The sequence below is a fragment of the Podarcis vaucheri genome (assembly GCF_965113315.1).
Source record: "Podarcis vaucheri genome assembly, chromosome: 1".
Classification (NCBI taxonomy): domain Eukaryota; kingdom Metazoa; phylum Chordata; class Lepidosauria; order Squamata; family Lacertidae; genus Podarcis; species Podarcis vaucheri.
In genome coordinates, this window is record NC_138759.1 from 98,999,937 (window position 1) to 99,027,618 (window position 27,682).

Genomic DNA, 27,682 nt, shown 5'->3' on the forward strand with positions numbered 1-27,682 from the left:
AAAAGAACAAAGGAAGCCCCTGCATAAAGTTTCATTTTATTTATTTTTGAAAAACCAGTATAGAACTGTGCAAAGTTTTGTTGCCCAGTGCACTGGGACCTAAAAAAGTGAGATGAGAAAGCTACAGTGGCAAGAGGATTCCACACATGTGTCACAGATGATTTTCTTCCTCAGTGCCAGATCTTGGAGAAGGAATGTCCCTTTCTCCAGCCAAAGAACACTTTGGGATTTTTAGAACTGAGCAAAGATAGACACACAGTGCATTCCTAAACACATTTACTTGGAATCAAATTCCATTTAAATGTAAGTAAATGCATACAGAAGTGTTCTGTCAGCTGGAAACAAAGCCAAGCAGTGATTTCATATGTATTTTTTTGATTAAAAAACCCCACTGATATCCACCTGGGGAATGTCTCTGAAATCTCTGCTCAAAAAACAGCTTTTTCAGACTGAACACTGAGCATCGCTGTGATTTAGGTTAGGGATAGAGAACCAACATTGACTGCTAGAGAGTCCTGCTTAGAATGTTGCTTTGATTTTCAGGGTGTGCATTTAGCTCAGGGGTCACAAGGTTTACCTCGCCTGGGCCGGTTCACTCCAGCGTGCCCGCGATTTCCGGCGCCTGTGCAGACGCAACGGATTTCCGGCGCCACGGAAGTGAGTCCTAGTGTTGCACTGGTTCAGCACAGCACACAGGGACTCACCGAGCGGGTGGCTCAGTTCGGGGCCAGTTAAATGACCCCTGTGGGCCGCTTGTGGCCCATGGGCCTTAGGTTGCCGACACCTGAACCAGCTGATAAGAAAGCCGCAATATTATATCATTTACTCTTGAAAATAATCCACGTAATGATTTTTACTAGTTCTAAGAGCTAGAACACAAGCGTATATAACATTACAATATAAATAGCTAGTTGTAATCATCAAAGAGTCATGAAACAAAAACAGTTGTAAACTCCAATAAAACATTATAGAACATGTCTCTCATTTTTGCTCTCTTTCTGAACTTAATTTGGGAAAGGGGGTATTCTTAAGTAAAAGTTGCTTCTGAAGTTTCCATATTACTGTGGTACCTCGGGTTACATACGCTTCAGGTTGCAGATGCTTCAGGTTACAGACTCCGCTAACCCAGAAATAGTACCTTGGGTTAAGAACTTTGCTTCAGGATGAGAACAGAAATCGGGCTCTGACGGCGCGGCGGCAGCAGGAGGCCCCATTAGCTAAAGTGGTGCTTCAGGTTAAGAACAGTTTCAGGTTAAGAACGGAACTCCGGAACGAATTAAATACTTAACCCGAGGTACCACTGTACAACTGACACATCTGTATCACAGTGTATTTCACCATGTATGGAGTCCCAAGTGTTAGTGCATATTCAAGTTCAAGCAAAAATCTTTATCCAAAGAATGGCCTGCAATCTTTTAATGTAATGCTGCCTATCATGGACGTTTGCATTTTTTGCAATTGCAATCTTCTAAACAAAAATGTTTTCCACTTAATCAACAGTGACTATTTTCACTGCCTTTAAAAAACACAGTTGATGACCATATAAATAAGGTTCCAGAGAAAGGGTGCATTTTGAGGCATGCCAAAGACACACACTAGAAATCTGATAGAAGATGCCCAGCAACATCTGTTCTTGAGTGTTTGGCAAAGTACCATGATTTAAGCTGAAAACACAAGTATACCACATCAAATGCTGAACCAGATTGCCCTGAAGGTTGTATCTATGCCAGTATTGTCACTCACTAAGCCTAGAATTTTAGATAAACCAAGACATGTCTTTTGGTCAGGATTGGGTTCCTATAACTCAGGAATAAGAGAATAGGAATCAGGATTTCTTAATGTTGAGGGAGTATGTAAAGAAGTATTCTAGACTTGACCTCTGTACAGTCTCCCACCTGAAGTGAGCTTTGAAGTGCAGGTTGAGCATCTGACAGCTAACTTTCGATAGACAGTCTAGTCTACACCTTCAAACACTCTTTTGATGGAATACCACCAGCTACTGATAGCAAAGAAGCTCCTTAAATCATCACTCATCTTCATCACCTCTGCTATTTCCCTCCCAACTATAAAGAGTTTCTATAGGATGCTATCCCTTGGGAGGCTCTCCTGCTGCATACATTTATATCCTTCCCACATCAGACAAAGACCTTCCCCTTCTCCCAAGCCCTTTAATTACTTTTTAACATTTTAATGTTACTTATTTTTTAGTTCTTGTTCAATTCTAATGATTGGTCTCTGTGTGTATCTGGGTGGGGTTCTTAATCTGATATTACTGTGCTGAATTTGAAGTTTTGTTGTACTTCGGCTTGTTTTTATTTACTAGTAGTTCACATTTTATCACATTTAGATGTTTTAATTTTGTTTCATTGTATGTTACCTAGAAACCTCTCCCTGGAGCAATTAATAAGTCAAACAAAGAAGCAAACAAACAAAGTTTGAAGCAGGGAGCCTCCACACCCAGGAAAGGCTTATTGCTGTAAACATTGTTCTCAACACATCAAATGCAATGGTGGGGGCAAGAAGAACAGTGTGATTTGGAGGGGGCATGCTAAATGTGCAGCTCCAAGGCTCCTTTCAACATGCTGACCCACTATATGGGGGGAAAAGCATGAAAAATGTTATTATCAGCAGAAGTCACTTGGTACACCACCATCATAGTCACTTATAATGATTGGATGTGGTGCTAGGGTCATAAAATAAAGGTAAAGGATCCCTGGACGGTTAAGTCCAGTCATAGGCGACTATGGGGTTGCGGCTCTCATCTCACTTTTAGGCCAAGGGAGCCAGTGTTTGTCCACAGACAGCTTTCTAGGTCATGTGGCCAGCATGACTAAACCGCTTCTGGCGCAACAGAACACCGTGATATGTTCTCTTTGACTTTCATATGTATATAAGCAATGCACATAAAATTATTCCTAACCTTAAGTATTTCCACCGACGTGGTATTTGGCTGTTAGCATAACGTGACTGCAAAATTACAGACCAGCAGCGATTTTGATGTTGCACCTTTTAACAACTTATAAGCCTCCAGTAAAAAATAAATAAAATGGCTTTGCTGGATCAGCAAGTCTTAGGAGTTGGACATTTGCTGTTTCAATACACTCTTTTAATGAGTAATATCTTCAATAGTGTGGCACAATCATAATATATTAGAATATATAGATATAGATAGATATGTATTTCTGTGGGATTTTCAATGCTGAATATTTAATACATTTGAAAGCACTTAATCTCTTTCTTTTTAAATGTAAGGACAGGAAATGTTTCCAGGGCTTCACAGAGACAGCTTGTATTACAACAGATAAATACATTTGCATTTTTGTTTGATACTTTGATCTCAATGATCTCATTCAGTAATGAATCTCTAAGCTGGATAATTTTTTATTTTAGATTTGCATGTAATCCAATATCCTCCCCCACCCCAAAGCCACCATTCCTTTGAGTGGACCTGTGCTTAACTCATGCGGTGATACAGTTGTCTATGCATGCTGTGCCCACTGCCCTTCAACTGAACCATGGACTACAGTTCAAGAGATCCAGACAATAACCATCTGCCTTACACAGATGGGATCAGGTAAAATCAAATCCCAACATTTTTCTAGCCCTTTAAACCTTTGAAAGTTGTAAGCACATCTGAATACATAACACTTCGTTCTTAAGAAAGCAAGCCTTGAAAACAAACAAACAAAGGAAAACTTCCCAGGACTGCATATTTAATTGTTCCACGTACTTTCCTTTGGTCTGTGCATGTATTTGAACAAACATCCATATGTCTATGAGGTTATCTGCCCTTTTCCCTGCTGGAGTTCGTGCCTTTCAGCTTAGTAGAATAGATTATATTTATTTATGACATGTCTAAAGAATATATTTTGTTCAAAGCCTCTAATTAAAAGAAAAAGTTCCAAGAAATACACCTGTTTACATTTCTGCTTTTTGTTTGCTTGCTTGCTTTGTTATGAAGCTTGCTGTGAATTTGGTCAATAGATTTTCTAGTTTTTATATCACTTAGTACAATGTGCAGGTTGAAGGAACTAAAATTTACATAAATAGTTCAGTTATATGCTCCTTTTCAGAATCATCTTATAAAGCTATGCTTTAAAATGGAATATATGTTCACTACAATCTGATAATATAGTAAGCAAATAGACAGAATGGCTTAAAAAAATAATAGCCAGTGTTAACCATTTCAGCTTGAAATTCTCATTTATTGCTCTGGTAAGACTTCTGTAAGTAGCATTAAGAGGAAAAACTGTGGAGTAAAATGTGCCTGCTAAAGGCCATGATAACTTTTAAGTTCACAGTTTCCCCTTCAATCAGTCACTAATATGACACAAAAAATTGATGCTACAGTCCTATGCATGCTTACTTGGGAACACAAAGAACCCATTGAAATCAGTAGTACTTATGTCTAAGTAAACACCCATCAGGTTACACTGCACATCAGGAATGGATTCGTATGCAAGATCGGGTAACTTTTTATTTGTTTGAAATTTGCCCTTGCTGCCTGATGCCCTTATCCAATACAACCATTTCCCAGACAACATATCAGTAAATAAAAATATTTAAGAAGCTATATTAAGTTTACACGTGACGTAGAAAACTCTGGGAGTATGAAATTAATTTGTGAGGGAGTGGAGAGGTAATACCAGCTGGGCACAACCCTCAGGGCCGAAACAGATGTGACATTATTCATGCAAGTGAATGTTTATTTTAAAGTAGATTGCAGCTGGGGGAGCCCAATCCAAATAGGTACCCAATCCAATGTCAGGGAAGGGAGTGATTTAATCATTTGCCCCTGCCAGAGCCCCAATATGTATATGCACACTCCTTGCACCAAATAAAATAAAGTAAAACATTCAAACAATTGCATCTAATTTGGCCCACAAGTCCCTCACTACCACTTGCCCCTGACCTGTGTTAACCAGCTCTTATGAGTGCAATCCTACACATGCTTATTCTGAAGTAAGTTCATGGGAGCATATTCCCAGGTAAGGAGCATATATTAGTTGTTAGTTGTTGTGCATTACATCTGATTAGACTAAATGAAAATAGTTTTATTCGAAAAATACATGTAGCTCTAACGAGCAAATTACACAGGAAAATTTGAATCTGCTTCTTCGTTCAGCATTTTAAAAAAAGAGTCCCTAAGCCACTATTAGAGAATGTATGAGCAGTCTGAGTACTCGTCAGATTCATCGGTGGGACAAACAGTGATTTTGCCTTGGATGCTGCCAAGACAGTGCAGCTGTAGGCTCCCATTGCTGGAAACATACTGCTAAATGCAGTCGAAACTCCCCTGGGGACTATTCTTTCTGAGGTTGGAGAGTATGGACATCATAGGTGTTGTCTTCTGGACTAACAGTGGTCAAAAAGATCCATCCCATCCATGGGACTTGATGACATGTGTAGGGTGATTGAGGTTTTATAGGGTAGCTGAGGTTCAGGGATTTTGCAGAATATGATTTTTAACAATTCTAAGAACACTGTAAGTATAGATCACAATTTTACCAAGTGGTAACTAAGCCTGTAATTCATGCAGTGATAAGCCAGTCTTCCACATTTCTCAACAAAGCCATGAAACTAATTACACAACCACAACTAAATGAGAAATCCAGAGAAACAATGGGCAATAAGGTCTCACTACCAAGCACAACATTAAAAATGAGTGGCTTAGCAAGTAGTTATATGCACACTCTAGTGACTTACCACATGGTAAATGATCATCTGTATTCACCCTATGTCTGCTTGTCCATTGCTCTATTTAATCAGAGTCCGACACAAGAGAATAAGTAAGTTGCTAGAAATCTGTGTAGAGTTTGCACTTACAGTTAAATTTGAAATAGCAATCTTCTCCCCACCCCCTAAGGATATGTAGCAGTAATGGCAAGGAGTAAGTAGGTTTCTCCATTTGTTTGTAGTCCCATGGAATCCTTCTCTAGGTAAGCAATTTACAGCTAATCACAATTGTTTATTCTTAATATCTTTTTTCCCATGAAGAAGTCCTACAATGTAATTTTGCTCGTGACCAATTAAGTTTTCCCAGTAGATGTTTATGATTACAGGACAAAGCAACCTCTTTAATACTTGCCAATCCTTAGCTTGCAAACATTAAACTCCAGAGGATAGAGACCTGCTAATACTTTCAACAGATATACAAATATATCTCATTTACCCCATTCTAGAAACCACATTCTATTAAACACATGCTTTGTAAATGCCAAAGTTATTATCCATTTTGAGCATTCCCTTGGCTGCTATCCTACATACTCAAAATTTTGTAATGTATCCAGTAGTCTAAAACTTCCTGGTATTGGTCTACAGTAAGTACTTCTGGAATCTACACCGAAATAATGCAGATTCACAGTAACATGTTTACAATGCCCACTGTCTGTCGCCAAGCCTCTCATGCAAGTATCCTTATTTATCTGTCAAGTGCTGGTGCAGGGCTACCAGGTGACCATGATGAATACAAAGTTCTAAGTTCAACAACTGTATCTCACAAACTATGCTCTCAGACAACACTGTAGATAGGTAGGAACTGTAAAACAAATATTTTAGCCTCAGCTGCTGCTCTGGGCTTATTGCTGATTATGCATTTGGCTTTCTTAAGACACTTCATCTTTCAGGTTCTGTGATCCCTTGTTAATTTTTGAGTTTTTGCAAACTTTTCATCACTAATCCTTGGAGTTTATACCTCTGCACAGATTAGTCTTTATTAGTGCCTGACCCACAGGACTCTGCTCTTTACTTCCTAATCTGCTCCTCTAGATATAGATTAAGGCACCTGCCAGCAACTGTGGTTTCAGAGGCACCCATCAGTTCCCTTACTGTTTCCTAAATAATTTTTTTTTGTTCTTGAACAACCAGAATGATCCCAATCTCTTCCCAGAGGCTCCCCTTAAGTTATTTGGATAAATAAAGCCAATGAAAAATTAAAATCAGTTACAGAACAGTGGATTAAATTAGAAGTAGTATCAGACACATTACAAGAATTGGTTTTATGCTTGAAAAGAGTATCACAAGATTCTAATTAGAGTAGATAGAAAATAATAATAAGCTACCCACTGGCATTCACCTGAAGTTCCCGCTAACATGAAATGAATTTTAATCCTGCATTATGTCAAAAGGCCCTCCCATGAAACTCCGGGATAGTAAGAGAAGACAGCCTAAATTAGATAGATGGATGAATCCTTGAGCAAAAATTAAAAATATTTTCTACCCATTTCTTTCTTAATTGCATGAAATCAGGTTTATCTTTATGTATTTATTTTAAAATATAAACAGTGTAATTGTATTTTTTTGTAAAGGTAAAAGGTAAAGGTAAAAGACCCCTGGACAGCTAGGTCCAGTCAAAGGCAACTATGGGGTGTGGCACTCATCTCACTACAGGCCGAGGGAGCCAGTGTTTGTCCACAGACAGCTTTCTGGGTCATGTGACCATCATGACTAAACTGCTTCTGGCGCAACAGGATACCGTGATGAGTGCCAGAGCACACAGAAACACCATTTACCCTCCCACTGGTGTGCTTTACAACTGCTAGGTTGGCATAAGTTGGGGCAGAGCAACAGGAGCTCATCACTGTTGCGTGGATTTGAACCGCCGACCTTCCAACTAGCAAGCCCAAGAGGCTCAATGGTTTAGACTACAGCCCCTCCTGCGACCCCTTTATCCTTTTGTAATGTTACTTAGATCCATTAAAACCAACTGGAGTGTTACCATATATTTCAGTAGGACTCAGATAATATTTTTGTAGCCTATTTCTGTTTTTTACAAAAACAGCAGTTCAGTTGGTAAACTTATGTCTGGATTGTATCACTTCAGAATGCTTCTGTATACAAAAAAATCCTAGGAAACTGTGCATGTCAGGGAAACTACTATACTGAAACCCTTTGCCTTTATGCCTAGTTTTCTAGTGAACATTTTTTTCTAGAGAGGGAAGACTGAATATTCAGTTTGAAGTGATCCAGGCCAGACTCAGGGTTACCATCTCATGTCATGTTTCTAAGAATAAGGCCTTGCATGGAACATTTTCAAGATTTGAATGTGCTAAAGGTAAAGGGACCCCTGACCATTAGGTCCAGTCGTGGCCGACTCTGGGGTTGCAGCGCTCATCTCGCTTTATTGGCTGAGGAAGCCAGTGTACAGCTTCCAGGTCATGTGGCCCACATGACTAAACCACTTCTGTTTACCTTCCTGCATTTTGACGTGCTTTCGAACTGCTAGGTTGGCAGGAGCTGGGACCAAGCAATGGGAGCTCACCCCGTCGCGGGGATTCGAACTGCCGACCTTCTGATTGGCAAGTTCTAGGCTCTGTGGTTTAACCCACAGCGCCACCCCCGTCCCTCTGTTGAATGTTCTAATGGAGATCTAAAACCACAGTTTACATAGCAGATAGGAAGAGAAATGGGGGCAATACTGCCTTCAGGACCCAATGAGGGAAGCTGATCTAGAGTTTATTGTGTCCTGCATTCATACAACCTCACAAATAAGAAGAGCTCAAGGTTTAAGCTGACAAAGGTGGACAGTTATGTAGTATCCATATCTATAGGATTATCCAGCTAAAGTACTCCCAACTTTCCCCCACTGCTCTCTAGACAGCATTCAGGGCCTTCAGGAATCCTGGTTTATATAAAGGACTAGACTGATCAAGCTATATTGTATTTATAAAACTGAACTGTTAGAAATCCTAACACTACTAAAGCTCACCTCAAATCTTTCTGCCCTAGAAAATGGGGATTGGGGTTGAGGAACAGTCACTTCAGCTTCCAAGCACCTGTTATTCTCATACCTCAGGGATATGACACAGGTGTAGCAGGGAAATGCATTTGTGAACAATTCTAAAACATTTCTATCTATAGAACAAGTCCTGCTACCCACCCCCACATGGTCTCACAATACATAGTATATGTATAGTATGCAAGCGACATCAAAAGAATGTGAATAGGCACAAAGCTCAAAGATGGCTCGTGCCTGTTTGCAGGGGTGCCAACTTGAATGAAATATTGCGGGGGCCCAGGTAAGTCCCACCTGACATAACTGATCACACAACTCAGTGCACAAGCACCATTTGAATGGGAATGGCCATCAACTGGGGGGGGGAGCCTGGCCCCCTCAAATACTTTATTGTGGGGGCTGAAGCCACCCAAAGGCCCTAGGAGATGGCTCCTATTGCCTGTTTATGAATTATATATTATGAGGTTAAATGAATTGGAGCTCCTTTGCAAATGAAAATGTTTTCCAAGTCTGCAAATAGAGCATCGGCATATTCAAAGCATGATCACTAACAATAACAACAATAATCAGTAAAAGGAAAGAAATAGCCTTGTCTTAAAATGATCCAAACCTCTGGCTTTATCTTGCTATTTCATCCCTATCCTCATATCTTTCACAACAACCAACTGAAAAAGTATAGAAGGAAATATGGAAGGAGCTGAAGCCAGCTGGATTTGTACAGATTGCTGAGAGGACTCTTTACTATGCTTTTACAAAATCTGATGGAAAAACTAGTCTGGAGTGCAGGTTCTTGATCTTTTTCTTCTCTTTTTTTGAAAAATGTTATGAAACATGAGCTAACCATAACCGGTCCTCAGGGGAGCGAGATTGTAGCAATAAATTTTCATGTTCCAGAACAGATGGCTATGCCACATGAAGAAAACAAAATCTATCAAGCTCTGTAAAATGAAAAGAAATTTATTCTCCCACATCCAATTAAGCCTCTTCTAGCATACTGTTCTACATGTGGTAACATAGACATTCTGCATGAGCACCATGACATCGCTTTTAGTCTCCTCTGTCTCGGCCTGGTTGCCATAAATCAGCCCAGGCTGTGAGTAATGCTGAAGGAGCTAAATGTTCAGAATTTGTGTCTGTCTGTTTTATTAGCTAGCCCAGAGTAAACTGGGGGCTTATCATTCAATGTCAGGTTCAATACCCAATGACCCAATACGTTAAAATTGTGGCAGCCACAAATCAAGGGCATAATGAAGTCTGAGAAGTGGTCCACACTGATTTATTAGGGCATCTGTCTGACTATAGACAATCTACTGTTGCCCTTGGATAGCATCAGCTATTCCCATGGTCTTCCACATATCAGAGACTTCTCTCTTTAAAAAACAAAACAAAAGACCTTCTAATAAAGCCAAAGTGACTTGTAAAATAAGATAGTAGTCACAATGCTTTGCTTGCATGTTTGGTTGAAATGGCTAAAAATGAATAATGTGAGTCAGGATTAAATGTATTGGCTTAAATATCAGCAGCAAGAAAAATTATGTCAACACAATGGGCCAGATCCAACTAACACACTTGTGGAAGGCAGTGCAAGTACTTTCACTAGCACAATTGGGCTTCCCCACCCCACCCCTGGGCCTCCTCCAAATCCACTCTGGAGGGTCAGGAGAACCCCAGAATAGCATGCAGAGGGAGGAGAGAGGAGACTATTTGGCCTAGCAAGCAGAAATGCTTGCACTAATGGAACAATCATATAAGCATGGTGTTAGATTCCACCCTTTATCATTCAGAATGGAAGGAATTGGATAATGGCTGAAACAGTGAAATTGGAAATGTTTAAGAGATAGGAATCAATAAGCTGAAATATTCGGAGGGAAACGTCCTCCCTTAGTTCACATTATGAATGCAATGTACAGTCTCGATCCCAATACATACAAAACATTTGCTTGGTTGGGATTCCCTCCCTCCTTGATTCTGCATGTTTCTGTACATCACCACTTGGAGACTGCAGTGTTAAGCAGCATATAAAAATTGTTGAAATAAAAGAAATAAATGCCAAAACTATTAATAATACAAATTACATTCAAAGCCAGCATTTTATTTTCATTCAGTATTTCTGACAGGGAGATTCACAGACAGGGAAGCACTGATTTGATCCTGAAAAGTATTGTGTTCTGCCCAAGTTAGTAAAGTTTATCTGCCTACAACTATTTTTATCTTCCATACACATCCATCAATTTTTCCATTTATTGTAACTTGTAAATCAGACAAAATGCTTTTATTATCTTAATTCATTCACACAATTTCTCTTGCAATATTTCCTTTTTAATTATGGTTTTTGAGATGACTGCAACTACAGCACCTTGGATTCTGGTTTAGAAGAGCCACTAGAATAGGGTAGAGAACCCGTGGCCCTCCAGACATTGCTGGACTCACATCATCCCCAGTCAGCATGGCTAATGGTCAGAGAGGAAAGGGGGTTTGGGAGTCCAGCAACATCTGGAGAGCCCTGCAGTAGACCACAGATATGATGGATCAGGTACTTGATATTGGACCCAAATCCAGCAGCCCAAACCCCCAATGACCATAGCCCTTGAGCTAGACTCCACTCTAAGGATCAGCCTCTTCAAGAGCCTCTCCACCAGGCCTGCTCTTGACTTCAAGTAATAAACCTGATGAAACAATGGAGAGGTTGAAGGCCAGAGAGCTGCTCATTGAAGGCTATCTGTTTTCCCACAAGGGGAGTGGAGCCTAGGAGGGATAATCAGGCCTAGAGAGTCTATAAGGGCTCAGTGAACATCAACTACTCAACACAACAAGTAAACTCTCTGGGACCTGTCCAGGGTTCTGAAGGGCCTATCCATTACCACTCTCATCTCCTAATTCTAGTTCTTAGCCCTTGAGTGGATATGTACAGTTTCTGCCTGCCAGTCACCTTCTGTTACTAACAGCCCTAGACCAGCTTCTTACAAGCTCTTCCACTGACTCATCATCATTAGGACAGTTTCCAACAAGCATTAGGGTTTTTCTTGTCAGTGTTGCTCACCTATGGGTCATAGTTTTAATTTAGATGTATTTTATTTATTTTATTATAACATTAAAAGTCTAAACTAAATGCATTGGAATAGCAAATAATATTAAAATTACAATGACAATTCTAAGCTTCTTTATCTGAGAATCGGCCTCTACTTCTGAGTAGATAAGGTATTGGATTTCATTGTTGAGGCTGCAGTCCTGTTCTTAGTTTCTTAGGAATAAGTCCTATTGTACTCAATTAGATTTTTGATCATAAGATTGCCTTGGTTTTTTGGTTCAGTGTCTACATTTACATTTTTGAACATAATGGATGACACAATGCCTTTGTTCCATTACTGCACAGATTATCACTTGCAAAACGTAACTAACTCCCCCCCACTGGATACAGTGGTACCTCGCAAGATGAATGCCTCACAAGACGGAAAACTCGCAAAACGAAAGGGTTTTTTGTTTTTTGAGCTGCTTCGCAAGACGAATTTCCCTATGGGCTTGCTTTGCAAGACGAAAAACGAAAACGTCTTGCAAGTTTGTTTCCTTTTTCTTAACACCGTTAATACAGTTGCGACTTGACTTCGAGGAGCAACTCATAGCACACGGTGTGGTAGCCTTTTTTGAGGTTTTTGAAGACTTTGGTGATTTTTGAAGCTTTTCCAAAACTTTTTCGACACCGTGCTTCGCAAGACGAAAAAAAATCGCAAGACGACAAAACTCGCGGAATGAATTAATTTCGTCTTGCGAGGCACCACTGTATAGCTTGCACGCTCCTCCAGAAGGCTGGAAGGAACCCAGCCTTTGATCTAGGGGATGCAGGGGTAGGAGAGGTGGGAACATTCCCTTGCACAAGAGTAAATCATTGTGCTATTAGAACAAGAGGCTTAGAGGTACTTTTGATACCAAGTCTTTGCCTTTAAAGTCTACTTACCCTCAGGTAGCACAATGGGTCAATGTGTTTGGCTGTTAACCAGAAGGTTGGTGGGTCAAGCCCACCCAGGGATGGCTGTGGGCAGGATTCCTACCTTGCAGGGGGTTGGACAAGATGACCCTCGGAGTCCCTTCCAACTCTACTGATTCTAAGAAGTAAGCCCTGGGTTTTACTCCTAGGTAAGTACATACAGGATTCAAGCAAGTGTGTGAAAATGTAGCCAATTATTCCAGTTGGAAGCTAAGCATCAGTTTGAGCAAAGTGAGCTATGCAATTGGTATCGTAGAAAAAGGCAGTGCAATTAAAAATAACAACCATATCCAGATGGATCAAGAAAACAAGCTCATCATGCTGTCAGTCAATCTGACACAGTATTAAAGTATATCATCCAACATTAAATATCAGATAAGGATAAGTACTTATGAATAAAGATTTCATCTTTTTCAGCAGATGTGTTGAGGTACGATTCCAATACTTGGCTGTTACGTTTGAGATTGACTTCACAACACAGATGGGGGAGAAATTCATTGGGTTCATATTTTAAAGTGCACTTTCCAAAACATGTGAAAGAAAACCCTGCCCTTCTCCAAATTTTGCATTGTAGTTCTCCAACCAAATAATGCACACAAAAATACATACATTACCGAAAAGTGCATGCAAATATGAAAACAATGCACAGAATTCATTCTATTATGGGGAAATCGCAAAAAAAAAAACCCAGGCAAAACTGCATACAGAAATGAAACACTGAAAGAAATGCTAATGAAAAATACACACAAATTTTCATATGGACGTCCTGCTTTGAATGCCAATGTATGTGGAAATGGGGAGAACCAAAATTAATGTGAACAACTGAAACTGACAGATTTCTCCCTCTCTACTCTACAGTACTTCTTCTGAGTAAATATGAATTGGCTCACACATATATCATTTATATAATTACCTCCACACATTCCAGCGCTGCTCTTCCAGCTGAGTCAGCAAATGGTCAATGTATCTATTTGAGTCCATATATTCCTGTGATAAAAGAAATTGTTCAGCAAATTAATTTGTGTTAAGTGATGCAGGTTTCAATCATACAAAAACTGTAGTTCATCAGATGTGTATTTTCTCCTGCAGTGTTGTTGTTGTCACTATTAATTAGTTCATTTCCCATAAGGCATCCCAAAGCAATTTACAATATAATAAAAACAATACACACAGAGAGACAGAGACAGAGAGTTTAAAACAACACATAGATAAAATCAATTCAGGTAGTGTTCATAGTGGCTTTGAGGAAATGGCATGGGAAAATGGAGATCCCACCATGGATATCCCAAGTCACAAATAATATGGCCATGAAAAGCATATTAATTTAATTCATGTAAATGTTCAATAGCTGTTGCAAAGGGAATAATAGATTTGTAAGAGTTAGGGAGTGCCCACATCTTATCATCTTCTACTAATCTGAAACACTTTGTGCCACTTTTTAGATAAATGGGCTGGATCCAGACTTTGCTGCTGACAGCAAAGTGAGGAACCTTTCCTTTGTATCTCCCATTGCCACCAACCACACTGATCTGGAAACAGCCTTTCTATCTATAGAAGGCAAAGTCTGGATCTCACCCAGTGTAAACAAGCAAAAAAGGCAACCAGAAGTTAATCACTACAATGTGCTTAATCGCTGTACTATATCATTATATATTTACTGCTTTAAAATGGGTAAAATGAATTTATAAACTTGTTAAAGGAGGTTTGTGGTTGTGTGAGTAATAATAATTTTATTATTTGTATCCTGCCCATCTGACTGGATTGCCCCCGCCACTCTGGACAGCTAGCTACTTATACTCAGCATGGAAGAGTACATTAAATTGTACACATTCTTTTTTTTTAAAGTAGCATATTCAACAATGTTTACATGAAATCTCTTCCATTGCCTCACATTTTTATGTTTGAAATGTTCTTTGCAAGTACTGCTTTTTATTCATGAAAGCCAACATTTTACAAGCCATGAATCAATTGATTATATAGTAAAAGGAATATAACAACATAACTCTTCCCCCCAGTAACCGTTAAACTTCTAAAAAAATATCATGATTTCAATATTAAATGCAATCAAAAGGAGCTAGTAATCAATGCTGCTTTTCATTACACACAATGCTTATATTGCTGTGTATCTTTTCTCAAGAAAGGTTTTAATAATATGCAAAGTGTATAATGCAACAGTATGTGTCATCAGAACTTCTCTGATGTTTTCTGTACTCGCCCAAATACAAGAGATGCACCCCTTTGAGGAAAATATCTTTCTCCACACATGGGTTGTTTGGCAGGCTTTATTATTGATTGAGAAGGCATGTGACTGTGGAATTGTGTATTGTGTAATGACAGGTCTTTGTTCAGCCATTTCTCCTCATAATTGAAAAGTGCAAGGTGGAAGTGTCATGAATAATGCATCAGTGCCACATCTCTTTTCAACATGAAGATATATGTTACAAGAGAACCACTATCATATTTCATGTACAGTGGGTGCCTTTTATTTTCCCAGCAATTTCAGGAATTCCCCAGTAACATCTCAGTAGATGCCTTAATTGAAAGACACCACCATAAAACATATGCAAGGAAACAACTTAAGCAATCACTGTGCTTTTCTTTTTAAAAAGACCAAATTCCATGTTAATAATCAGTTGCATTGCAAATTAGCCTGTGGCGGCTCAGAGCTTTGATTTTGACTTCTGCTTTGGATAACACTATGGCATACACTGGACCATGTTCCATGCCAGTAGGCATTGTATAATTAGAACTATTTCTGCCATATAAAAAATAACAAATGGTGAAGCATGCTTAAATCAGAATTGGATCCAGATTTGCCATTCTGTCAATAGAATACAGTGGAGACCCCCACTACAGAAAATGAGGGGGATATTATTTACATGGCTTCCTGCTTTCCCCTGCAACTCCTTCCACAGAAGCGTCCCTTCCTATGCTGGCTGCCCCAGCTTGTGGCATCCACCAGGAAAAGCCACCCAGTACAGAGAGTGTCACTTAACCTGTTCATTATGCCTCCTCTTTCATTGTCTCTTGAAACAGACGGATGCCAACAACATTTTAGAGTTTGGATTTGATATCCCGCCTTTCACTCCCTTTAAGGAGTCTCAAAGCAGCTAACATTCTCCTTTCCCTTCCTCCCCCACAACAAACACTCTGTGAGGTGAGTGGGGTTGAGAGACTTCAAAGAAGTGTTTTAGTTTTGCAGTTCTGTTGGTAAATTTATTATAAACCAAAGCAGACATCATATCCTAATACTAAGTCAGTGAAAAATTGGCAAATGCCTTTAAAGTTTAGATGCACCATACAGAAAGATCTGAAAATCAAATACATTGTAATATGATTTTTTTAAAAAACAAACAAACCCATAGCAGTTGCTTTAACAAAGCATTTTGCATAGAGTTCTTAATTGTTCAAAATTACTTAAGCATCAGTGCACATTTAAAATTAAATCTCAGCTGACGTGACTAAGACTGATCTATCATATTCTGAAGCCAATTGTTTTCATATTCTACTGTTCCAAATTTTGGCTGGGTGTCCTTTTCTAACATCGCTCTTCTCAAGCACACAAGTGTATACAGCATGAAGTCAAAAAGCTACTTTACAGCTTAGCCCTCCAGCCTTTATTCATGCTGAATACATTTTTACACAAGTGTCAATGGTGGACTTGGCTAGCAAGGCATCTCTGGCTGTACAACAAGGTTTGCATTCCTGACAAGATCAGGGTTGCTGTGGAATGGTGCTCCTTGGGTTTTATGAGAAACAAGAAAAGCAGTCTATTCTGGATAGTATTATTTTTATTTATTTTATTTATTAAATTAGTATACCACCCATCACAGACCCCAGAGTGGTTCACAAGCAACCCAAGAATACAATGTCAAAACACCAAATACATGATGAAAACAAGAACATAAAACAAATCAATAACCTATCCACCTCAAATACGAAGTGTGTACTCTGGGAATACCTCCTTGATTCAACTTTACCACACTGGCACCTATTTCCTGCTAAGGCCAGGGGCAGCCTGAGCACAGTTACCGGTACCTATTCCCTAGTAATATCACCATTAAGATACTGTAATGTGGTTTATGCAGGGCTGCCTTTGAAGACAATTCAGAGATCCCAGCTGGTACAAGATGCAACCACAAGGGTGTTGAGTGGTACTCTTGGGTGAGACTATATACCGTAACACCAATCTAAAGTTCTGCACTGGCTGCCTGATTGCAGAGGCAGATTTACGGCAGCACAATAGGTTCCACTGCACAAAGTGCTGAGCCTAGGGTTGAAGACAAAATTGTGGGGGTGGACTGCAAAACTTTAAAGGTGAAGCCACAGTGCCTTCCTCTAAAAAAACCAGGGTGTTATGGCTAGACTAAAATGTGGCTACATATAAGAAAGGAAGTATAGATTCTCATTGAGACTGACTAAGGAGTTAAAATAATCAAGTTTTGAGCAGTCAGCATTTAACAAGGGCATGTAGAAACTATGCCATCGCTGAATCATTGTTTACAAGAATACAGGTCAAATAAAATAAGCTGAATATAAGTGATGGTTGTAAGTAACTGACCTCTGCAGCATATGGTGCTTGCATGTGAATCATGTATGTGATGGATCAAATGAGACAGGAGGTGTTAACAAGGCATGAGAAGTATTTATGTGAAGTGCTGGAAAAAATGTAGCAGAGTTTCATGCAGGCATTCAGATAGTGTGATACCAACAGAGGATACTTTATACCAGTGTTTCTGAAAGCTCTCTTGATCCCAGCAATCTGACCCAACCTTTATGGGTCAAGTTTGGGGAAATTAATGAATGTTCTGCTCTCAGATCAAGGAAAAATGCAGACCAGAATAGTTTGCTCTGTTCCATAGAAGGGGAAGGAGGATGCCTTTCTTTGACGTCTTCCTATGGTATATTATGTCACAATAAATATGTTTTTTAGATGCCACAAGACTCTTTGTTGCCTTCTTCCTAATACCTTTTTGCAATGTAAGCTAATTATTATAAAATCTATGCTAAGAAAATTTCAATAATAATTAGTTGGCAATGCAAATATGTCTACCTCGTAATATGCCAGTATATTTTGAGACAAATTCTATTGCGCCTGAAAATAGTCCTTTACTTACAATGTAAACTAAACATAATACACATTTATGTGTGTCTTGTGCACCTGAGTGGTCTCTGAAGGATACTGCAAGGGTAGGGCATGCTTCACAAAAATCTGACCTTTATAAAACCAAATCAAGACTATCCAACTGTTGGAAGAACAACAAAACTCCAAGTTGGGAGGCGTGACAGAACTTGCCTATTGAACGAATAAATGTACCCATCAATTTAGAGTCATCCCCATCTCAGGCTTCTAATCAAACCTACTCCATGACTTGTACCAACTGGGAACTATCACTATCATTCTCAAGTGTCAGGTTCTGATTGGACACAGACTGGAAATTTCAGGAGCCACACTATGGTAAACATGTGCATAGGCGCCGACTCCATGGGGCCTGAGGGGGCTCGAGCCCCCTCAAAAAATTTTTTGGGGGGGCTCAGCCCCCCCAATCATCTCGGGCACCCTTCCAGCAGAGCGCCGCCACCGTCCCCCGCCTCCTCCCCACCTGCTCCCTCGCCAGCCAGCCAGCCAGAGGCGCTCCCTAGTCGGAGAGCCCCGGCCATCCCCCGCGAGATTAGGGAATCCCCGGGGGCGGGGGCTCCTGCCTCGCTGCTTCGCAGCACCACCGCCACTGCCAAGGCACTGCCGGGGGGAATTTCCTTCCTCCTGGCGGTTTCAGCGGTTTAGGGCCGGAGCGGAGGGGGCTCGCCCTCTCTTCTCCGGCTAGCCCCACGTTTCCCGCATATCAGCTGTTCCGGAGCTGATTAATAGGCGCAGCACGCTCTCCCCTATTCGCTCACGAGGAGGCGGTGCCACTTTATTTGCATATTCATGAGCTTATTTATTATTCATGAGCTTTCCCGGGCCCCCCCAATATTTTTTATAAGTCCGCGTCCCTGAACATGTGCATCTTCTCAAGTAGCAGCAGCCACCCATCTGGTCAGCCAACGATGATGCATTATTAAATCCCACCACCAGCAAAGCTCCTGAATCTGCTGGCAGATAAACAAAAACACAAAAATGTGTCAATTTAGAACTACCTCCTGCCCCCCAAAAATCCTCCCCAGGCACTTGTAATTGGCAAATGGTGAGTTAATGATGCTTTGAGTTTAAGCGCTTCAACCATCACTAAAAGGAACAAGGATTCTTGACCACCTTGCTTCACTTCACCATTACCATCATCAAACGGATATGAGCATTTCTGCTCTGTATATAAGGACCCTAAGAATAACATGAGAGTTATGTGAAGCAAAAAGAAAAGAAAAATCCCCTATTACAGACAGATCCTATTAAACCTTCAGGAAGGGGATGGCAATCAATTCAGCTTATCCATTTTAGAACTAATAAAACAGACATAAAATTTAGGTGGAATTTCATCTATAAGTACCATCCATTGACAAGGCTAATGTGAGGGAGGGAAAGCCATCAAAATTCCTCACTCAAAGGCCTCCAGTTCAGTTGCCTAGACTCTCTTTATAAAAACATTGCTGACTTAGAAAATCATTCCCCAGAGCTATATACAGTAGCTCCTGTATGTTGTGACCTGTCATGAAGACACAGACATGAAAGATTAGCGATGAGAGGCCAACAGGAGTGCAAGGGCTGGGGCTTCCTTGTCTGCAGACATGCCAACACATTCTTTACCCCTTTAGTAAGACAGCTGAGAGGCATCTTGCTTTCATTGTTTCCTGCCGTCACTTTGTCTTTCTGTTCCACGTCTGACAGCGCACCCAGCTCTAGCCACAAACATTTTCTGCTGAAGGAACGGGACTTGTTAAGGCAGGTTTTAAAGTAACATCTGTTCTGCAGTAGCCGGCAGTGCTTGTCTAGTCAATGCACATTTATTTTCTAAGAACCACTGCTATACAATTAGTCTTATAGTTAGTGGGTGCACATTTATGCATGCATGTGTTTAGATGCGCGCACACACACCTAATGCAGACACAATTCAGTATTAGTAAAGCTCAAATGAGACTGTATACTGCTTACGTTACTATTGAAGCTATTTTATCTACTCTCTTTTCAGTTGAACTTGCACCAGTTTTATTCTCAGTCTGGGATAATAGAGAGTGTGTGAACTTCATACCCAGATTTGTAATATTTGGTATGAAATGTCATTCATTTTTGTTTTGTATATGCCTTATAAGGTATACAGTGACATCACAAACATGTATGGTGACACTTTACAAAGATAGATAGGAAGAGAGTTTACTGAATAGAAATTTAGTCAAGAGCACAATACACTCAACTTTAAATAGGCTTAACAGTGCTTTCGCCTCCTCTTGGGAAGTGCCCTGACCCTCAAACATGACTCCTCACATGACCGAGAGGAAGATAATAATAAAGAATTACAGGTTTCTACACTTAGGGAGGGGATCAATACCTCTCCCTTGAACCTGTGATCAGATGACATAGTTTCCCACCTTCTGCAGACTCAGAGAACAAGTCCCCAATAACAACCCCATACAATCCACAACATAAAAGTCAGTACTTGAAGATTCAGACAAGGGCCCTTTAGTTCAGCACAGTCATCTCAAGGAGGAAGGAGCCATGACAATTCACATAAGACTTCAGAAGATCTCAGCTCTTTGCTAAGGCAACATATTCTAAAGCTCAGCTAGCAAGGCCCCTGGGAGCTGACCAGGGTCCTGCCCTGCCTAGAGACACCTGCCTGGACTTGTATGGATCTGCTTCTTGCTTCTCCTTCCTGTGAGTCCCCAAGCCCCATAACAGGATAGGAAGCAAAGAGAATTCCCAAAAGCCTCACAAAAATATGATCCTCTGATTTTGTTCAAGAACTCAAGGTAAGTGAACTGTAATAAAATCCTGTATTATGTTTGTAATACAGATATTCTCTGTGAGAAAGAACAAATGGAATGAGAGCTTGAGACCAAAAAAGATGAAAGGAAGTAGGGAGGAAAGTCTGAATACAAAGTTTGAAGCCAAGACCATTATCCATTGCTCTGCCTGAATTTCTACCAGATGTGAATCTAACTCATTTTCATCATTTAGCACCTGTATTTTAAGGGAGTGATGGCCTTGCCCACAGATGTCTTCAAAAAGTAAGACTGAAAACTTGCCCCCAATTGGAAATGAGTTCCCATGACAGCAGGGAATCAGGAGTCTTCCAGGCGAGAACTGAAGATGAAAGTTGAACCAATAGTTCAAAAAGTTCATATTTTACATCTTTTCAATTTAACTTTTTTTTTAAAGTAATGCATTTTAACATGGAAAAGTCTCACTATTAAATATCTATACAGCAAGCTTTTGTGTGAATTATATTTAAGCTGTTGTCAGGTGACAGAGTCAGGAGCAGATCAGCAATAAAACACCCAGTTAACTCTTTATTCAAAGAAACCAAAACAGCGCAGGCCTAGTGATCGCAGCAGCTCTTCCCAGGAGGAGGTTGCGAGGACCGATTGTCTCCACCTTCCTACCATTATAAGACTCCTCCCCCAGGTCCTTCCCCAGCAACCCGAGGTTCCTTCATCTTGCCTCTCTTTGCTCTGCACTCTTCATCCCTCTCCGTGTTCTGGGAGACTAGTGGGGAGGGGACCTGGTAACAGCAGAATGGGGAGATTCTTTAGCAGCCTGGCTCTTTAGCAGCCTGCCCCCACTCCTATCCAGCCTCCACTTCAGCCTCTGATTCTGGACTGCCCTTTGCCACAGCCACTTCCTGCTCACTAAACCCTGTTACCTCTTCAGCTTCCAACACCTCCTCTACCCAGTCTGCCCCTTCTCCCGCTAATCACTCAACATTGTCCCACCATCCAACTCCCCTCGGGGGTTCCCCAGCTGGTGCCTCCCACCACTGCTCTGCATCCAGCCAGTCCATGACAGCTGTAACAGGAATCTTGAATTATACCAAAGGTGCATGTGCACATCCATAAGCACCCACACATGCATATATATCTGCACACATATTTCCTGCCTTGAAGTATTTATAATGGTCCATATAAAATCTCAATAACATTTATGGGATTTGAAGGAAACAACAACACATATTGTATGTAGGCAGAGCATATTTCATTCATTTTCTTTGGGGAAATTATTATTTTTGGGAAGTGGGTATGCAACATTTGTTTGAGACTCTGTTCTTGCATTAATGAAGAACAACATTCAGTAAGGATATCAACCCCATTTTTTAAATAAAGTTTTATTTTCAGCATGAACTGATGAATAAAAGCCCCGCCTAAGCCTACACTCTGTGTTTATGGAATTCTCAAAAAAAAAGGCTAGGCATTTCCCAAATGCTGTATAGTGAAAGTAGATAGCATCATGTGCCTTTGCTTAGAGAGGAAATTTGGCACAGATTTAGCAAAATGAAGTGGTCATTTTGAAAGGAAACCTACAACCAGAAAGTTCAGCACCATCCCTGCAATAGGCAATAAGTCTAGAAAAAGAACTTGTGGAATACGTGTCTGCATGTCAAAATTGTCTCCAAACCCCAATAAACCCCAATAAGCCCTAGTGAGATATTTTGTTCCTCAGAATCTATTTTGAATGAAAATGTGTACTTGAAAAAAAGCAAATTTAGTAAAGGTTGTTATGCTTGGATGATTCCAAAAGCCTTAATCCAGCAATTCATGTTCTCAGTAGCTACCACCATAAGCTTAACTTAGTGCTGTGAGACATTTATTGCTATTACATGTGAATCAGGAGCTACACCACAAATAGATGGGTATTTTTACACCAAATGTACTGAAAAGTAGAGGGACAGTCTATCATTCACCCACCTTTGATAGTGCACATGGTATTTCAGAGCAAGCTACAAAATGCTCAAAAGGTAAGTAATTCTCATGTGATCTTGAGTTGCTGCACAGTTAAGGAACCTATTAGGGGATGATTAGCTGCTTGTGCTTAAAATGGTGCCCCTTCAGAGTTTGTGCGGCCCCACAAACCTCTGTGTGTGACAGAGCTCCTCAGACATGTCTGCTCTAGTCACTGTTAGAGTCCGACAGTGGCTGTTTGCGGAAACGCCTCCAACAAAGAAGTTCCTTAACGGAAACACGTCTCCTGGACTCACGACGTGACAGCTTCCGACGAAGCATGGGTCTCCCTGCAATTGCTTCTGACACCTCCCCACTATTTTCACTGGACGTGTCTCTCACCCCTTTCTCCCCCCTGCTTCCTGCCTGCGCTGCTGCATCTCTCTCAGTATCCCTGAGATCCTCCTCCAGAGACCCCGCGCTCCCCCTGCTGGTCCCTGCTTTGGCTGTTGAGTCTCTCCCAGTCTCTGGGAGCCCTATCACCTCCTTTCCCTCTGAGGTCAGTTCCCTGACATCCACCTCCCCTCCAGGGCCCCCTTCCCCCCCGCCCCCTCCCTCTCCTCTGGGCGGTGAGGAGCTGAAACCCCGAAACGAATCCTCTTCATCTTCCGACGTCTCGAACATCTCCCTCCATCGGTCTTTGTTCCGACTCGCTGAATCCTCCTCCACCTCGGAATCAGAGAACCCCTCCAACTCCTCTTCTTCGTCTGTGGTGGCGAAGTATTCCCTCCGGAACCTCGCCACTGGCTGGGGTTTTCGAGGGAATCTCTGATGAAAAGTTTCAATTAGAACCTCGTCATCTACATCCTCTGCCCTGACCCAGGTGTTTTCCGACTCCGGTTCCCCTTCCCACATTACCAAATACTCTACTTGCTCTCCTTTCCACCTGGAATCTAGGATCTCCGCTGCATGGTAGCTGTGTTCTTTTTCCTCCATCGCTGGTCCCCTATTGACCCTCCCCTCTCTGTCCCCTATATACGGTGACAGCAACGATCTGTGGAACACTGGGTGCAACTTCATGTGGTTCGGTAACCGGAGTCTGAAAGCCACTGGGTTGACCTGTTGCGTGACTTCAAATGGGCCCAGTCTTTTGGGTCTTAACTTCTTACAACCTCCTTTAAATGGTAACCCTTGGGTGGACAGCCACACCTGGTCTCCCACCCTAAGGCTTTCCCCTTCCCTTCTGGTTTTGTCTGCCTGCCTCTTATATTCCTCCTTCGCCCGGTTTAAATTAAGTTGGAGTTGGCGATGGATCGCTTCCATTTCTTCAACGAACTGTTCTGCTGCTGGAACGCTCCAGTTCTCCCCCTCCCCCCCTGGGAAGGCTCGGGGATGACACCCGTGATTGGCCAAAAAAGGGCTCATTCCCGTGGACACGTTCTCTGCATTGTTGTAAGCAAATTCTGCCAACGCCAGCTTCTCCACCCAATCATTCTCTCTGTCATTAACATAACACCTCAAATATTGCTGGAGGACACCATTAGCTCTTTCCGCCTGCCCGTTGGTTTCTGGATGACGGGCAGTAGAGAAATTAACCTCTACATGCAGTAAGCTCATGAGCTTCCTCCAGAACCTGGAAGTAAATTGTTTCCCTCGGTCCGAAACCACCCTCAAGGGGGCGCCATGCAACCTAAACACATTTTCCACAAACAATTTGGCGGTTTCTTCTGCTGTGACCGCATGTGAGCAGGCTATAAAGTGTGCCATCTTGGTTAACAGATCTACCACCACCATAATGGCTGTTTTCCCTTTGGACCTGGGCAGATCAGTCATAAAATCTATTGCCACTGCCTCCCACGGTCTTTCCGGCGTGGGTAGTGGTTCTAATAAACCTGCCGGTGCCCGCCTCTCCCCCTTGGCTCGTTGGCAACGGTCACACCCTCTCACATATTCACGCACATCTTCCCTGACCTTGGGCCACCAGAATTCCCTGGTAACCAGCCACATGGTTTTGTGTTGCCCAAAATGCCCTGCTGTGGGGTTATCGTGCAGTTGCTTGAGTACCTTTTCCCTCAATTCCCCTTCAGGTATGTATAACGCTCCCTTGTAGTACAACGCCCCATTTCTCTCCTCAAAACCCCCGGGTTTGTCTCCCTCCCTCCTAAGACTCCTGAGTTTGTCCTGGGCGTATACATCCTGCCCCGTTCCCTCTACCAGTTCCCTTTGCCCCACCAATGCCGCCCCACACACCCAGCGGTCCTCGGGAATGACATGGGTCTCTTCGGGTACACCCTCTCCCTCCAAATATTCAGGTTTGCGTGAGAGAGCGTCCGCCCTAACGTTCTCCGGGCCTGGTACGTAACAAATCTCAAAGTTAAATTTGGAGAACTCCTGGGCCCATCTCAACTGCCGTTGGTTGAGCACTCGCGCAGTTCTCCAATACTCTAGATTCTTATGGTCCGTGCACACTTGCACCTTCTGTTGTGCACCAATTAGTAGGTGCCTCCATCTCCGGAAGGCCTCATAAATTGCAAGAAGTTCCCGGTCGTACACCGTGTAGTTCCTCTCAGACTTGTTCAGCTTCCGCGAAAAGAAGGCACACGGTCGCCACTCCGACCCCTCCTTCCCCGGCTGCAGAAGAAGCACCGCCCCTATGGCTCGGTCCGACGCGTCTGTTTCGACCCTCAGCTTTTTTTGTAAATCCACATGTAGAAGTTGTTCGCCAGAGGCGAAGGCCCTTTTCAGTTCCTCAAACGCTCGCTCCGCCTCCCCCGTCCAAACAAACTTCTTTTTGCTGCTGAGACAGTCCGTGATGGGCGCCGTCAGGTGGGCGAAGTTGCGGATGAACTTACGATAAAAGTTTCCAAACCCTAGGAACCTCTGCACATCCTTCTTGGTCTTGGGTGTTTTCCATTCCAGCACCGCTTGAACCTTGCCGGGGTCCATGGCCAACCCTTTGTCAGACAAGCGGTACCCCAGGAATTCCACCTCCTTGGTATGAAACTGACACTTCTCCAGTTTCACCCACAGTCGGTTGGCTTGCAGCCTGCTCAACACTTCTCTGACGTCTCTCACATGTTGCTCCTCATTCTCCGAATACACCAACACGTCATCTAAGAAGGCCACGCAATTCTTGTAGAGCAAAGGCCCCAGTACGTGGTTCATGAAAGCTTGAAAACACGCGGAGCCTGTTTGTAATCCAAAAGGCATAACTAAGTATTCAAATGCCCCCAAAGGGGTGAACATGGTGGTCTTCCATTCATCCCCTTTCCTTATACGTATCAGGTTGTACGCCCCCCTTAGGTCCAGCTTTGTAAAAATCTTTCCCTTCCGCACCCTGGTCAAAATATCATCAATCCTGGGCATAGGAAAAGCCGCCGGCTCTGTCACTGCATTTAGGGCCCGAAAGTCACATACCAGCCTCGGCTTGTCCGTGTTTTTTTTGTCCACAAAAAACACTGGGCTACCCCCCGCTGCCTTGGACTCTCTGATGAAGCCCCTCTTCAGGTTCTTGTCAATGAACGCTCGCAACTCCTGCATTTCCCTGTCTGACATGGCATACAACTTGCCTACAGGAAGCTGTGCTCCAGGGAGTAAATTGATCTGGCAATCAAAGGGTCTATGCGGAGGTAGTTGGTCAGCTTCCTTCTCGCTGAACACGTCGCTGAGATCAGCATACTGTGGTGGCACCTTCCCCTTCTCCACTACTTCAGTCCCTGCCAGGGTGGCTTGGGCCCCTGCTGACCCCTTTTCCCCCCTGCAGTGTTCTAAGCAATGTGCGGAACCGAAGGAAACCACTCTTTGATGCCAGCCCACCAGCGGATCATGTAGGGCTAGCCAGCTCATTCCCAAAATAATGGGAGCACCTCCCAAGGTGGCCACATTAAACGCTATCAGTTCTGTGTGCCTTGCCACCCTCATTATCATTGGGATGGTCTGCAAGCTGACTCCTCCTCCCAACAGTTCCCTGCCATCGATCGTGGTCACCTGCAGGGGGTTGCTTAAAGGGATAGTCTGTATCTGGTGTTCAGCAGCAAACTCCTTGCTCATAAAATTGCAGGAGCTGCCTGAGTCCAACAGTGCCTTTATTTTTAGGGGGTGTCCATTTTGCAGCTCTAGCGACACTTCAATCACTAGAGCCGGTCGAGGAGCTTCTGGCACTGGCACTTGGGGAAGGGGCACTTTCACTGCTCTTTGGCCTGGCTGCAGTGCCCTGATGGCAACCAGGCGTTGGCTTTTACCTGCTCCGTTTCTCCCTGCTCTTCCCCCTCAACAGTTCCCACCATCCCTTGCCATTCCTTCCTCTGGGGGCAGACTCTGGCAAAGTGGCCTGGCTGTTGGCAGAGATAGCATTTCCGGGCTCCCTTTCCCTCCTTCTTCGCCCCCTCACTGGGCTTTGAAACTGCGCGCGCGCGGGCTGTTCCGATTTCCATCGGCTCTGCCGGCGGGAAAGCTGGCTCAGGAATGTCTGGAATGCGTAACTCCTTCCAACGTTCCCCTCTCCCTTCCCGCCTCTCCAAGGCTCTTGCCTCCTGGCGCGCTCCAATGGTCAGCGCAGATTTGGTCAGCTGATCCATAGACACCGCCCTGGGGCTCCTGGCCAGCTCGTCTTTCACAGCTGAAGAAAGACCTTCTTCAAATAGCATCTGAATGGGTGCTGCCGATAAATCCCACCCCAATCTGTGAATCAGCATGGTAAATTCAGTCCAGTACTCACGGACAGATCTGCTTCCCTGCTTGCAAGCCATTAACTGTCTGCGCACCGCCCCTTCCTCAACGTCGCTGGAAAACATGATATCCATTGCACGAAAAAATTTCATAGTGTCCTTTAGGATATCGTTGTGCGTTGCCATCAGGGGTCGAACCCAGTCTCGCGCGCCCTTCTCAAGATGCCCAATTACAAAAGCAACTCGAGATTCCTCATCAGGGAACTCATCAAACTGGACATTCAGGGCATATTGCATTTCAGTCCTAAAGGCATGGTAATCCTTGGGGTCCCCCCCAAACTTCTGCACCAATCCTGGTACCTTTCTGGGGAACTGAGTGGTTCTCCCCTTCTTGTCTGCATCTTGAGCCCTCCTCTCCTCGAGCCTCGCCGTCTGCAGCGCCAGTTGGACCTCCAATGCTCGGCATCTTTCTTCCAAGCTTGGATCAGCTCC

At 42.7% G+C, this 27,682-nt stretch overlaps 1 protein-coding gene and 1 long non-coding RNA gene across 6 annotated transcripts in view; one reads left to right on the plus strand and one right to left on the minus strand.

Moving 5' to 3' along the window:
* NCKAP5 (NCK associated protein 5) overlaps positions 1-27,682 on the minus strand; it is a 621,685-nt gene that overhangs the window by 362,273 nt on the left and 231,730 nt on the right. For all 5 annotated transcript variants that reach the window (XM_082197111.1, XM_082197112.1, XM_082197110.1 and 2 more), the window contains one exon: positions 13,630-13,703. In XM_082197111.1, coding sequence (XP_082053237.1) covers positions 13,630-13,703 — 74 coding nt within the window. The remainder of the gene's footprint in view (positions 1-13,629; positions 13,704-27,682) is intronic.
* LOC309519238 overlaps positions 1-27,682 on the plus strand; it is a 58,281-nt gene that overhangs the window by 5,557 nt on the left and 25,042 nt on the right. Inside the window, exon 2 of the long non-coding RNA XR_014213764.1 lies at positions 3,391-3,574. This is a non-coding gene — a long non-coding RNA (uncharacterized lncRNA). The remainder of the gene's footprint in view (positions 1-3,390; positions 3,575-27,682) is intronic.